General features: G+C 38.0%; 1 protein-coding gene across 7 annotated transcripts in view; it reads right to left on the bottom strand.

The window, feature by feature from the left end:
- LOC124178820 (voltage-dependent calcium channel type A subunit alpha-1) overlaps window positions 1–14952 on the bottom strand; it is a 118321-nt gene that overhangs the window by 39191 nt on the left and 64178 nt on the right. For 4 of the 7 annotated variants that reach the window (XM_046562502.1, XM_046562503.1, XM_046562506.1 and 1 more), the window contains exons 4-9: window positions 7573–7690; window positions 6350–6732; window positions 5481–5581; window positions 2932–3087; window positions 2486–2706; window positions 187–290 (exon numbers count right to left, since the gene is read on the bottom strand). In XM_046562502.1, coding sequence (XP_046418458.1) covers window positions 187–290; window positions 2486–2706; window positions 2932–3087; window positions 5481–5581; window positions 6350–6732; window positions 7573–7690 — 1083 coding nt within the window. Of the gene's footprint in view, window positions 1–186; window positions 291–2485; window positions 2707–2931; window positions 3088–3568; window positions 3661–5480; window positions 5582–6349; window positions 6733–7572; window positions 7691–14952 lie in introns of all 7 variants that reach the window. The other 3 variants (XM_046562505.1, XM_046562509.1, XM_046562508.1) reach the window with 1 other exon arrangement.

The following is a 14952-nucleotide window of genomic DNA, read 5'->3' as shown; positions in this document are numbered from 1 at the left end:
CCGGTAAAACAATATTTTGAACAATTTGATAAACGTATTATTTTAGCAGCGTTAGATCGAACAAAATAAAAGTCATAAATTCGGTCTAGAGATGAAGAGACGATGATGTTATTTAAAATTCTGTGTATGAATCGATCTCAGCTTGAGAAATTGCGAACGGATCAACGAAAAATAAAATATACTCACCCACTGAGAACACCAAGAACTAAGTTGAGCATGAAGAAAGAGCCAAGAACTATCAAGGGAATAAAGTAAATCCAGTTGAACATGTTCCCTAGGGCGTCGTTTGTCTGTAATTCACCATAAATCAAATATCATGAAGCTTAAACTATTGTTGGTTAAGTATTATTACCCATTCAGACACCAGTTAGCAAACAACATCGAGATATATGCATTAATAGCTTATCTTTATAAGTAGAGTTGGCAGTGATTTAGTTGACGAATTATTTCGAATAGAAGGTTAATAGATGAAAGCGCAAGTTTTGAAAAAAATACATTGCGTTTAATTTTTTTGCCAAAAAAATTGTGTGTATCTGCCAACATCCTTAGACACAGCATTGTACTTGCATTCAAAAATTTGTATGATTTTTTTTTTCAAACCAGATTAAGATTATTTCGAAAAGCGGTATAATTTTGGCCAGAATATAAAAATGTTCGTAATGTTGCAAGTCTGGTAATCCTGTACGTTCAAATGAACTTCCTTCAATATTTTTCAGTTGTTATACATAACTGGGTTGTGCAGAAGACGAATCACGCCTGTTAATAAAATAATTCGCTTCGGAAATTGGTGTTTGCCGATTTTGTCATGCAAAGTTTCAAGGAATACAAAAAATAATATTCAAGACCGATCACGTTGTACTTTTACTTCGTTAGTCGTATCTTTATAGCGTCACTGCATCGTAAACTGATTTCTACAAATTTGTATCAGCTGATATTGCCCTCTGCACAACTGCACTGTTATAATGTATTACTTTATTCATTTCTTTCTAGTATACTAATAAAGTAGTTAGTAATGGAGGACCAAAACTGTCAATGTCATACTGAGCAAGTTGTATATATACGTCAGTGTTTCAGTTTTAAGTATTTCGTGCGTACCGTATACTTGAGCTGTGTTTAACACACAATAGCCACCCAAACCCCAAATATCAATCTGAAATAATACTACATGAAGGACACCAATAATTGCCAATTATTAATTGAAAATCATTATACAATCACCGAATATAATGGAACAAAAAAAAAATAGACAAACAAACAACGCAATGAGTAAAATGCACAAGGTAAGCATAAGAGACAGTAATATACATTTATAGCCACAAATTCCAAATGAAAAAAGTGCAACACAATTTCTTTTTTTTTTCATACATCTAACAATTAATCGATAGTTCGTAATAATATATTTTACAATTAATTTATAGATGTGTTCGTGGTTTTGTACTCGACATATAAATGGGCTCATTTTACAATCGGAAACGTTTGAAAACTTGACCCTATCAACTAAATGAGAATCTTTGTTCATTTTAATGTTAAATTTGTTGTTTATGCAAGTAATATTCGTGGTATAAAAATATCCTTCTATTTTAACATTCATACATTTATGCGCACATTAAGAATGACGAACAGATTTCAAAAAGTGCCGGAGAATGTAGAAACCACGGCTCTCGGTGAAGACTCAGCGGAAAAAAGTTAGAAATAGCGTTGACGCGAAATTCCAGCCTAGTCTAGGATCAAAGATGTGCAGAATATGATTAATCTTAAGGTTGCCGAGAAATATGGTAAATTTACTAATACACTCAGGGAGGGTAATATTTAAGGTAGAGATTAATTTTTCTCTTATTCGAAATCAATCGCTCGAAAACTTGGAAGTAAAAGGTTGTATGCGAGCGAATGCGTCCTGTAATATTGACCATGATAGCAAAAATCATGTCTATTAGTTGTATATTGTCCTATTCGCGACATAATTATTTTCGTTAGTTTGATCACCTTCGCCGAAAATCTTTTAACGAACAATTATGAATTTGTCAACATTTTTCGCCTATTATTTGTATATTTTTTTCATTTTTGAAAATAACAACAAGTTCCACAAGATCGCTAATCATCTTTTGTGTTTATAATTGTGCATATTTACGTTGTTTTTGTTTTGTCAATTTTCAGCTTGAAATTGAATTTTCAAATCTAACGTTCCGAAGTATATTTTTGTGTTTTTCTACACGGCGCTCATGACTCGAAGTCATTCGTCACGCGATGGCAACTTTTTCTAAAATATACAGGGTAGCCGAAAATTTGTTCGAGTGTACTTTAAACATAACCGTTTAGTATCCCGAATAATTGATAAGAGCAATAATAATTAGACTAGATAAAAAGCTGCTGATCAATTTTTCATGTGCTTTAAATAATGAATGAATTGAAAAAGAAGACGACACACAAAGAGGTATAATGGTAATGAATCATTAATTAACACTGAAGGACATATCGCTTGCGTTACCCAGTACAATATGGCAGTCCAGCCCTCCATAGTGATGCACTGGAAAACGGTGAGCATCGCGAAGCCGATGTTGTCGAAGCTGGTAATTCCATCGTTCGGCCCAGCCCAGTGCTCGAGGCATGTGGAAAGACTGGCGTTGCATACGTATGCACCTTCGGGGTGATCTGTCTCGTTGTCGGAATAACACGGCACGGCTGTTTCTCCCTCCTTCATCACTACCTCTGTTCACGGAAAATTTTCATTAGCTGATTTACGTCACCGAATCAGACCTACTTACCGAGTAAAGCGGACGAGATAAAAAGGAAACATCGATAATACGAATAATTGCATAAATGTTGACATATTGTCTACCAAGCTTTAGCGTGAATATAATAACCAAGCTGACGGTAAGTGAATAGAAATATCAACACGTAATATAGGTATAATACAGTGGACGAAAAACTTACCCAAATCATCTATGCTGTAGCATGTTTTGTGCAGAGCGCCTGAATAAAATTCCAGACCAATGATGGCAAATATAATAATGGCGAACAAGACCAGCATGCCTATCTGCAGCAACGGTGCCATCGCCTTGATGATAGATTTGAGCACCACTTGCAGGCCTGATTGTAAAAACAGAACAATTACAACGTGATACAATTCGTCGCTTCTTCTTGCGATTCGGGGGATAGAATATCGAATGATCGACTTATGCGTGTAAATTGGGTGTATCGCAATATGCCAGATTCAGAATTGAATGAGTTATAAAGAAAAATATCCAAGAAGCTCGTGGCTACAAGCATAACGGATAAACTTTAACGTTGCATAATAAAATTTCAATTTAGCCGTTAATATTTGAAAAGTCATTGGATTTCGTTGCAGGGTAAGATTTCTTTCACACAGGGTACTGCTACAAGGATATCGGAGACATTTAAACTCTAAAATAGTTCAAGGATCAAGTAATTACCGCTCATGTTTGCAGGGATACAATATTATTGGTGCTTCTACTTAGTAATTATTCTGATTGTAACGAGTCACGCGGATTAATTGGCATAATCTATTACCTTTCTCGGGCGTTTCAATCATAAAAACAAATGTACTCACTAGGTATGCCGGAGACAAGTTTGAGGGGTCGCAACACACGTATAGCACGCAGCGTGCGTAGATCCATGCGCTGCGTAGACACCGTGATGATCCTGCCCCAAACACACACCCCGCCACACTTTACTACTTACTACTCTATAACGCTATTGCTACTTATTTACTTATTAACGTACTGATCTAACATCTATCGATAACCCTAATATGATATATCAAAGATCTATACACCAATGGTTCAAAAGTATCAGGAATCACCCTTTACTGTTTATTACATAATGTAATATTACTCATGTTATGACTGTGCAGCAGGTGACGTGAGAGAGTAGCTACTGTTCCCTTATATATGCAGAAAATAACAACAATTATGCTGGTATTGTGACTGCATTAATATAACTTGAATTTCGTTCGAATAACGAGTGAAATCTTCCGACACGTAATTAATAGGCACAAGATCGATTGTTATATTGTTGAAACTTTGAAAAATGTTTCTACATTGATTTCACTGCGGTTAGTAGAGTGTTTGAATGTGCAATGCCATTTCATTATTCTACATTGTAAAAAGGAGCATAAATGGGGCTGTTTCAATTTAGTGATAAAATCTGTTTCAGTTCTATTCTATGGACAATATTCTAGTTCTATGTCTATGGTTTCAAGTATAAAAACAACCATAAAATATAGGCATGTATTATTTAAACTATCTAGTTGCGTACAACACAATGCAGTTGGTCATTTCCTGATAGAATTAAGTGAACACTGTGCGTTTTGAAACAAAGTTTCGAACGGGTCTCAGTTTTGATACCTGTTTCGTTTACTTATTATTTTTCGAAATCCGACAAGTAAAACTGTAGCATCCATTCCCTAACTGCAGAGTGTTGATATATTGCTACCTGCGAGAATTGGTAAATCGTAAATGTCCACTTTTCACACATCGTCTGAAAATATGTGATTAATAGTAATATTACCTACGAAACAAAATCGAATAACAAAATATGAAACGAAAATGTCTAGCAAACAGTATAGGATGTATGGGAGCGAATTGTACAGTGTACAAATCTATGACACATAATTACCTATAGTCAAATCTATGATTCTGTAGTGGAAATACGCATCAACGCATCAAGGTAAATACCATCAGTGTAAATTTTATGTTAATAAGAGATTAAATACATGATTAGTTTCTAGCGAAATTTCAGTATATATTTCTTGATTGAGTAAAGGGAACTCGTCTAGTGGACATCTATCTATCATAGTCAGAATGGTCTATGACCGACGATTTATTATAGATCACACTTTTTCATATAAAAGAGAAAATCTATATGAATTTATCTACTGCCAAGTTCAGACATCGTTGCTTTGATGAAATGTAATATTTTTTGGAAGAGCTAAATATACACTCCGGCAAAGATTGGATACGACCAAAGTGTAAACTCTGAGATACCACTAGATCGCCGTTACTTGCCTCATATGGAATAACAGAACGAAGGCAAACTCCGACGAGCAATGAGATGGAAAAAAAAAATTGTGATAAAGAATTGCGATAATTTGTTGTGGCTTGTTTCTTGCTAATCAACTTGGCGACGACGTGATTGATGACTACAAGTACAATATTCTCAGCACGATATTGCGCATAATTCAAGTGTATAGAATGTCATACCATGTCTGGAAATTGTGACGTATTTTTTTTTCTTTTTGTACGAGAGAGACTGCGATCTGATCTTGGCCCAAGACACTGGAAGCACTATTTCAATTACTGTTGGGTTTATCATTTTCTATGACAGTATAGCGTAAAGACTATTTTGACATCTATTTCAACTTGGCTAAGACATTGTTTAATCTAATATATAAATTGTCTAAGACACCGACAGCAGCTATGGACACGTGAGATTTATTGGGATTTTGGTAGCTGCCGACTCACTTGGAATTTTTGAAACCAGCTTTAGTGGTCTGAGGACTCTGAACGAACGCAGCATACGGAGGTCCACATCCACGTTCGTTTCGGCGAACACCGTCATCGACCTAATCCAATTTTTATTCTAAAGTCTGGATGACAGTTACCCCCTTACTTTGCCGATATAAGTATTACTTATAACCTCGCGATTTACACGTGTCTCATTATCGTTCCGCAACCTTCGACAACTCGGATTTGTAGAGTACCTAACGACCTCGTTCGTGTGATTTTAACGCCACAGAACGAATGTATAAAACGATGAAAAACAATCTAAACTTCAGCTTGTGATGCGATTAAAATGATGGTCAAAAAACACAACACTTACGAGGATATAACTTGTTCTTTGAAGCAACTGATATCTGAAATTATTCGTTCTCATTTGGCGCAGAGAACTAATTTAAAATGGAAATAAAAAAAAATTTCAACATTTATCGTACTGAATGAATGGGACAGTACAAATGGATGGAAAAAGTTTTTCTCATGAAATAATTGAAGTAATACAAAGTAGAATTAGATTACCATCTCAAAGTGTAATTTTAAACGGAAAAATCATAACTCCTGTTTATTTCACGTAAGTTAAGTTTCACCATTACCCCATTCCTCATCCTAAATGACGATATGTTGAGGAGAAAATTTCTTGACAAAAGGTAACGAGTCAAGAGAATAGGCACAGGGCTGAAATTTAGCTTTCACACAGATGTTGGACAAATGCGTTCTCAGCCATATTTCAGATTTGAGCAATTATTTTCGACGGCCTGATTATCGCTTGTATCAGACGTATCACAGTATACGATCGAGTATTAAGAAACTGTGCATAAACTAGGAATTTTACTTACCCGGTAATAACTACAAAAAAATCCATGATGTTCCAGACGTTTCGGAGATAGGAACCACGGTGAAGAACAAAGCCAAGTGCCAGGATTTTTAGGCTCGCCTCTACGCAGAAGATAGCCAGAAAATAGTTCTCGGTGTCTTCCAGGCTCAGAGCAAGGACGGTTTTGTCGTCGCAGGGCAGGTGCTCCTCGAGAGCAAGCACCACGCAGTTGGCAATGATGGTAAGCAGGACAGTGTACTCGAACGGTGGCCACTCGATTATAAACCGTATATGCTTCCGAATACAGTTGTCTTCGCTCAATATGAACAACGACGATGGGATCTTGTTGCCCCCACCCCCGCCCCCCTGATCACGGCCTGGCGCCATGACGACCAGACCAGGTACCTGGTGCAAAGAAATGAAAACACGCAATTATTAGTGCTGATGCGCCTCGTTCTTTTTTTCCAATTTTTTTTATTTTTTTTTATTTTTGACTGAATTTAGAAAGACATTCAATCATTAGTATAAATCTTATTGGTATTCCAGTCGAGGACGACGGAACTGTAGTACAGTGTGGTATACAAATTTTTTTGCGATGTTCTGAATTAATGAAAATAGTACAGATCCGAATTATAATTATTTTTGTATCAGGTAACAGTCAATTTATATTCCGGGAACTTTCTTGGTGCCAATGAGTTCCTCGTGCCAGGATAATTTCTTCAAATGATTTCGGTTGGTAGTATAGGATATGCAGTTTAAGAGAATTGAGATTTAATGATGGCAAATGAACAAACTTAGTTTCTAATTGCTTTGGACTGAGAAACCACAGTCGCTTCAACTTGCAATTGAATAGTGCTATATGTGTGCACACTGCAGTAAGTAAAAAAAGAATCTACGAAATTCCCAGGACACAAGTAATATTCCAGGATATTTCCGTGTTGTTTAAACGTTGATAAAATATTGGTGAAACAATCCCAAGATACGGACTAAATTCTCTGGAATAGCCAATGAAAATACGTGAGAAACAAATATAATGCAGCAGCCGCAGTTGGAAGGAGAAATTTCTCGTTAAAGATGAGTTTCTCATTCTTCGTTTCAGAAGAGGAATCTCATTGGAATTCCTGCCTCACGAATGCATTCGGTCAAACTCCCACTTATTATTTACAACATATAAGTTTAATTTGCGGCTACTAGACTTTATTTAGCCTATAAAGACTGAAATTGCTATCAATTTGCAGGCCTCACCTCGCCTCCAAAGCTAGTCCAGTCACCGATACCACTCAGTCCGGCCAACCTCTGCCTTCGGCGGTACTGACTCGTATATCCAGGATCCCTTTGAGCCGCCTCTTGTGCTGCTGCCAACCTGTAACAAAATATTATTTGCGCATAAGAATGTGAATGAGAGTCGAAGTAAGGTGATTTAAAACTGTATGAATCACAAATTATGAATGACTAGCCACAAGCACTGATAGGCACCAACTCTAAAATTTCGTAGAGTGGGAATTCTTATTAAAAAAAAAAAAAAAAAGGAAAAACAACAGGTAATAGTTCTCAATCGAGAAGTTTGACGTAATACCTAATCATTTTTTAATCACTTCAAATTTGAGTTTACCAGTCGGAGTCACGATTTAAGCAGGCAAGACGGTATTGAATAAAATTTACTTTAAGCTTTCTTCGTAAACTTTACTCGAGTTAACTCGGATGTATCTCATCTCATCTTATGCTTTTCTCTTGCCGAAGAAAGGAGTGAAAAGGATATAATATAGTTCAGTTAACTCGAGTTAGATTCGCGAGCGGAGCTCTGAGAATCGATTGTAGCCAAATGACTGGGAATTTTTTAAATTTTATAAACATTTTTGCAAGACGGTGCAAATTGTTTTACTGACTATCAACTCTCTTATTAACCAACTCAAATCCGCTCTGACTCGAAAATGATCATTCGGACGGACAACCATAATTTCCAGCTTGAGAAAAAAGGAATTTTCAACCTAACGTATCTGACTCCACCATTAGTCTTGTACCAAAAAATGTCCATTTAAAATTCCTGCCACAAATTTCTATACATTATGGTAGTATGCATCCCACAAAAAAAAAAAAAAAAAAATTTCAACCTTCTGCAAAGAAAGTTTATACCGAAGGAATGTTTGGAAGTAATTTTCTAGGGGGTACACATATACTAGGATGATATAAAAATTTGTCGAAGGAATTTTTCACGCGTGTCCTTTTGATATGAAAATAAAAATAAGGAAAACACGAAGAAAGTCACTAAAGTCTCCCCTCAATTATACCTACCATTATCTGCAAATGATAGGCATGTCTAGCGTTGAGTGAAATTGAGTTAGTTTGCCCGTTACTCGGTAGAAAGGTATAACCCCATGGCCCATGGGTGAAATAGTTCCCATAATCGCATCACCAGGGCCAAGAGAAGACGTGTGCTTGTCTGCCTATAAGACCTTCACGCTTTGATTCTCCCCAATTAAACTGAATTATCGGAAAATCTATTTTAGTCGAGGGTTGATAATAAATTAAGAATATTCAATCACGTTTAATTGTCACTTGCATCGCGCCGGCACAAGAGGATCTGTTGCGCATCTTTCACGGAAGGCTTGAGAGCTATATTCCGCTGCATTTATACAGGTATGTATCTATTTTTGAAGGAAGTTGTATTTTAGAGAATTAACGTACCTACAAACATAAGTGTCAAAAATAGACCGACCAATTTCAGAAATTCCGTATTTTACGACGTAAAAATGTGAAAAAATCCCTTCGAAACGATCTGCTAATTTACTCCGATCTAAAATCCTTGCAACAAGAATTGGATAATCTATTTTCGTTTGCTCGAACACGTGTAATTTAATGTTCCGCGAGTATTTTAAGATAAATTACTAAACAAGTTTCTGTGGCGTTGAAAATTCAACGGGGCGTAGAAAAGGCACTGTAAAAAAAGCGTAGCTAGAAAAGATCTGTGACTTGCTACCTGCTGCTTCGTAAGCAGAACGTTAACGTACATAGCATGGTTCATCCGCGACGGTTATAAGGTAGAAGTCACGCTAATTGGAATTCGCGCACGATAGCGAAATTATGCGATAACGGAACTGATGCAGGAACAATTGAATTTCAGTTTGCGTAGTGCATCTAGGAAACAATGTATCGGCAGCGGACATACGAAAGCGTAAATGACTCGATAATAGCTGTTGATGGAAGTGTCCAAGCGGCCGTTCGGTGATGGAGTTGTTGTTTATCACATTAAAGGGACTACGGCCGGCAGGCCGTTACTGCGTGTCAGAGGTCCAAAAATTTTAACTAATGCATTTAATTACCCCCCTTGTTGGGCGAGCCAGGTTATACGATACAAACGCCATCGACGAGCTCTTTCGAAGATTAACCACGTTCTCCGAAATTCGACAACGACGATATTTCTTTAATAAAGGTTTCGAAGAATCATCTTTCTGCAGGGATCCGATCTCGGAGTGTCAAGACAAATGTATATGATGGCGATAATCAGGGAACCGCTGCAGTCACTCTCAACAGATGTAGTTTTCAACCATTCGTAAAGTACATCTTCTGTTAATGTGTAGAAAATTTTGGTACATAGGGGAACGTGAGGCAGGGCGAAAGAATTTTTTTTTCCCAATATTTAAATATTATTAGAGGTTAACATCCTTTTAGAACAAAAAGAAATTTTTGAAAGGTTTAATAAAAATGATATTCTAGACAAAGGTCATTTGCTCCGGTATATAATTGTTTTGGTCATAAATTTTGATAGAGAATCAATGATTCATTCAATATACCGGTAGAATTAAACAATGCGGTGTCATTGAAAAAAAGAAGAAAATTATTTTTATCCTTTTTCCCACGTTCCCCTAATACTGTCTATTGTACGAAGGTAATTAACGATTATTTTAGCCTAAAAAATACAAACAACGCTGCATCGATAGAGTACAGAAATAATTGCTCCTTGAAAATTGAGCAATTATTAAAAATTGCTTATGATTCTTTCAAAGTTTCGAAATTATTCCTTGTTACACGATGTATGACAAATTATTGACTTATCGAAAAGGTATGAAAATTTTATGAATCTTTTTTCTTATCTCGATCAGAACCAAACTTCGGCTAGCACGGTGTTTTTCAACGTTCTTGAATTTGCGACCCCTTTGCGAGTAAAAAAAAAGTCCGGCGACCTCCTAGGTCCATAATAAAACTATGTCAGTGATTTCAAAGGATATTTAGAATCAAAGGATTCCTCGTAAAACTTCGTTTATGCTTTTTACTTTTACCTGCCTTGCGACCGCGACCCCCCGAGTAAGACTCGGCGACCCACAGGTTAAAAAGTACCGTGCTAGATAGCCGATCGTCTAACACACGGTTGTTCGTATTAATTTTCAATCTCTCCTGCGACCGAGCTTAAGCGATGAATTGATTGCGCAACGTTGAGTTAGTGGGAAATAGTAGTAAATAAAGAAGATTGGGTTGTTGACGAGTCGCGTCGGCGTCGGCGTCGCGACGCCTCGTGGGCGCCAAAGGACGCCCGACCACGCCTTACCCCGCAGACGCAGCAGCCCACCGATTGTCATAAGGTAAGAATAATAGCTAAAGGCATGCCGAGCCGCAAGCTCTGCATCTTTGAAATTCGCCTCGTACTGCGAATAGGCACCTCTCCTCTCTCCGCTTTCTCTGCTTTCTCTGCTGTAGCATCGCACTCTTTCTTCACTTGTGAGACAATCATTTAGCAACACCGGCAGCCGGGTATTCCAGTTCTCATTAATGTATATTCTTCAGCCTTCAGATATAGGTTAGATACCACTACAACCAATTTAGCCCAATTTCTCTCCGCACTCTACCTAATTACCTAATTCTTTCCAACTATTGATCTTTCCGCATTTCAATTCCTTCTGGGACTGTACAACGAGTAATGACAGACCTGCCCTCCTCATATCAGTAAGACCATCTACCCACTCTTCCGTAATTCGATGAATCGCGGACCAACCGGCAATGGATTATCCGCCTTCTCCGTCGATCAGTCTGCGTTTCACACTTTTTGCTCTACGTACATAAACATCCTTACGACATTTCGTTGGTCTAATAAATTGTGCGTAATTTTGGAATTATTGAGGAGGTTGGATAGCCGAAAATGTACACTCTTTGTTAATTTTATGACGAGATGTAAATTGAATATTTATCGCTTACGAATATAATAATTCGATAAATACTCAGTGCGCGAATGTCTCCTGATAAAACTAATAGAAAATATGGATTCTTCGCCGACAACTAATTTCAAATATAACGTTTGAAATCATTCCGTGAGTATAGAAACATTTTTCACCTCTATATCATCGGGCGTTTAATAAGAATAAAACTAATGCACATTCATTACGCTTGAATAATTTTGGAAATTCTTTAAAAAATTACTAAACATTGAAAAATGGTGAGGAATTAAAATACTACACCTGTACGTTATCATGTAACTTATTAGCAACCAAGTCGTCGTTCACTTCGATGAATTATGAGCAACGCATGCACGCATACCACGGTTATATAGGACAGCCCTCCGGGACCCGCCTGCTTCCGTATTGTCAAACCCATTTTACTCTATCCCCCTGTGACAGATACACCTCGGTGTTGGTGGCAGCACGACGATTTGGCAAGGCTAGCACTGGCAGTATAGTAGTTGTCGTATATACAGCAAAGGGCAAAAAGTCTATCTGGCTACGTTGTTACATAAATTGCAGTAGGTATAGCCTTCCGACGTGTCATATCCAGAACGAAGATGGGTTTTCTCAGATACGTTTCACCATGAACTGGCAATGTGGCCCGCGTATATAACGAATGATATGGCTGCATTTTCGCGAGAGGAGCAGAAGCGCTTAATCTCCTTCAGCCCCGCACTCTAACATAAATCAATAAATAAACGAAGTGATTATCGAGGAGTCAAGTAACCTTGATTCACTCACGCTTTTGTAAGTGAAAAATGACGAGATTCTCAACGTGAAAATATAACACACGATAACTTGAATTCATTTTACTCGTATTACAATTACAGTTACGCGTTTCACAATCCATTGCCGATTCATCGGAGGGTGTAAGCCTGCAGGGATGAGAATCAGGTTCAAGCATCATCCCTTGTCGTCGAAGTCGAGAAAATACAATTAAATAACGAACGCAGCATGTATAATTGCCACTGCGTTTCACTCTCTTTTCCGTTTGAGAATTGACACATAAAGTACACGTGCACCTCATCAGTCACGTATTATAAGGTAAGTGAAGTTGGCGGTGGGAATCGAGATTCTCGCCATCGCCGGTTGTTCGGAATTATTGTGCATAAAAGATGTTGATTTGACATGCACAAACGATACTTTTGAATCACAAATATAAAGACTGTGTGGAAACTCTCCTTGAGTTACGTGACGCGAAGCATCAATATATTGATTACTTGAATTATATTGACGCATTAAAGCCGTGAAAGAAAATCGTACGGATACGACCGGGCGAAAATATGTATAACGAAAACAATAAATAAATTACAATCGTACGGAAACGTGACGTGCGCGCGGCCAATTTCCCTTATACCTCGCGAACGTTTCGTACAACATCTATATGCACGAGTATTATACGAGGATATATTATTTTATTTTGTTACGCCTCACCTGGAGGTATGCACCACCTTTCATCGAACGACGCGATAATTGAAACACTTGCCTGCAGACCACCTCTCAGACGAGGAAACGGAATATTACGTGACGACAATCGTCCCTACGCACGCATTGCCAAAGATTTTATCCGAAGACTATAACTGAACTATTAATATACCCAAAAGTAACGAGAGATTCCATCGAGCATCAGCTGCTGGTAATCAGCGGTACGCTGAAAACAGATTCCTGGGTATTTTATCGCTTTCCGAGAACAGTATCGGAATTTCAAGGCTGAATGTGACAAGTTTCTCGTATCTTATCAGGAAACGAATGGTCAAGGCGATGCAAATTCTATACGTGCACTGAGTCGCGTTCAACACTGAGAAATGGGTTAAATGTTAAATCTGGACAATAGCTCCTGAAGAAATAAGCTGTCATACGATAATTAAAAAAAACTTACACATGTGTAATAAGTCGTCAAATCAGTTTTGTTGTGAAAAAAAAAAAAAAAACAATAATGTTCTTCCATAAGGATCATCGAATAAACGAGTTTTTAGATTTATACTTCCATAACATGAATTTTTTACAGTTTTCTTCGTGTTCAGGCATTCATAACACGGGTATCGAAAGCGATTGACTCATACTTAAGCATGAAAAATATGATGAATCGATTCGGCTGAAAAATTCAGTGCTTATTGAGCATCAATTTGCACATTTAATTTCTCCTAGTTAACAGAAAATTTTAGCAGATTCAGTACACTTATAACAACGGTGTAAATATTGTTGGAATTAAAAGAAACTACACTTGTTGCAATTGTAGTTACGGTGGTTACTAAATTTTCTCTCTACAAGATCAAACGTATTTCATTGGTGATCTTACATTTTGTCATTCCAACGATCGCTCAACCATGAATTTATCTTTGCGCCAAAATCAAATTATCGTAATAGTTACAACGAAAAAAAAAAATAGTAGATTCGAATGATTGTAATAAATATGGATCTAGTGACACGTACCAGACATCCTGGTAACTGTAGCTATAAAAATCTTCATTTCATTTTCTATCGAGAACTCTACATTTTCCGTTTACGATGAAAACCGAAAATAGTTGCAAAGACCGTGTCCACTGAGCAAAGCCATGGGAATTTCTCTCATGTATGTACTTGAAACCTACCGTACACCAACATGTGGTAATGTATCGTATGGTGTGCGCTCATGGCGCAGGTATACATGTTATACAACCGCGGGGGAAAAAAAATAAACCTCGCGCAACCGGTACAATAAAATCCATGTAGGTTGTGAATACGCACCAGCATCGCGGCGAGTAGCCAGCCGTTATTTCGAACACCGATACCCTACCAACGAATCTACGTGGAAACGCGACAGGGCCACGCAGCCCGCGCCCGCTGACGTCATGGGGAAAAATGGCGGCGGCGTGACGTCACAGAAACCACCCCTCCTTCGGCGGCGGCGGTGGTGGTCCGTCGCCCACCCTCGGTTGGTCCTTTCCTCCTGCCGCAACCATCCTCAGGCTCGGCGAGAGGACGAGGCGATTTTTGGCAAGATTATTTCGTGTATTTAGGCGCCAGCCTGCACACTGCTTCAAGCTCTAACGATTTCTCCCAGAGTTGAAAGAAGCTTTAATGCAGAGGGTGGCCCAGTTGTCTGACAACAAAGCAACTCTTTATCATAGAACTGGCTACGCTCCGAGCTATGAGAGAAAAGTATCGGCGAAAGAGGCACCTCGATATTACGTACGGGGATACATAATAATCAGAAAACACCGAGAAATCGTATACGATCCAAGATTCTCCGTTGCCTACTTTGTTATACAACGTCTTTTGTGACCGTCCGATTATTTACATTTTTATCCAAACACATTATTCGCGCGATAAACCCACTAACCGGTGCGCAATGATGAGATAGAATTGCCGCGGTTCTGATACGTCGTAAACACGTCAATATTTCACCTTAGACTTACGTGCATCCATACTCCTA

This window comes from Neodiprion fabricii, chromosome 3 (genome assembly GCF_021155785.1).
Source record: "Neodiprion fabricii isolate iyNeoFabr1 chromosome 3, iyNeoFabr1.1, whole genome shotgun sequence".
In the NCBI taxonomy this organism is placed as follows: domain Eukaryota; kingdom Metazoa; phylum Arthropoda; class Insecta; order Hymenoptera; family Diprionidae; genus Neodiprion; species Neodiprion fabricii.
Note: the sequence above shows the minus strand (reverse complement) of the source record. Positions and strands in the feature narration are given on the sequence as shown.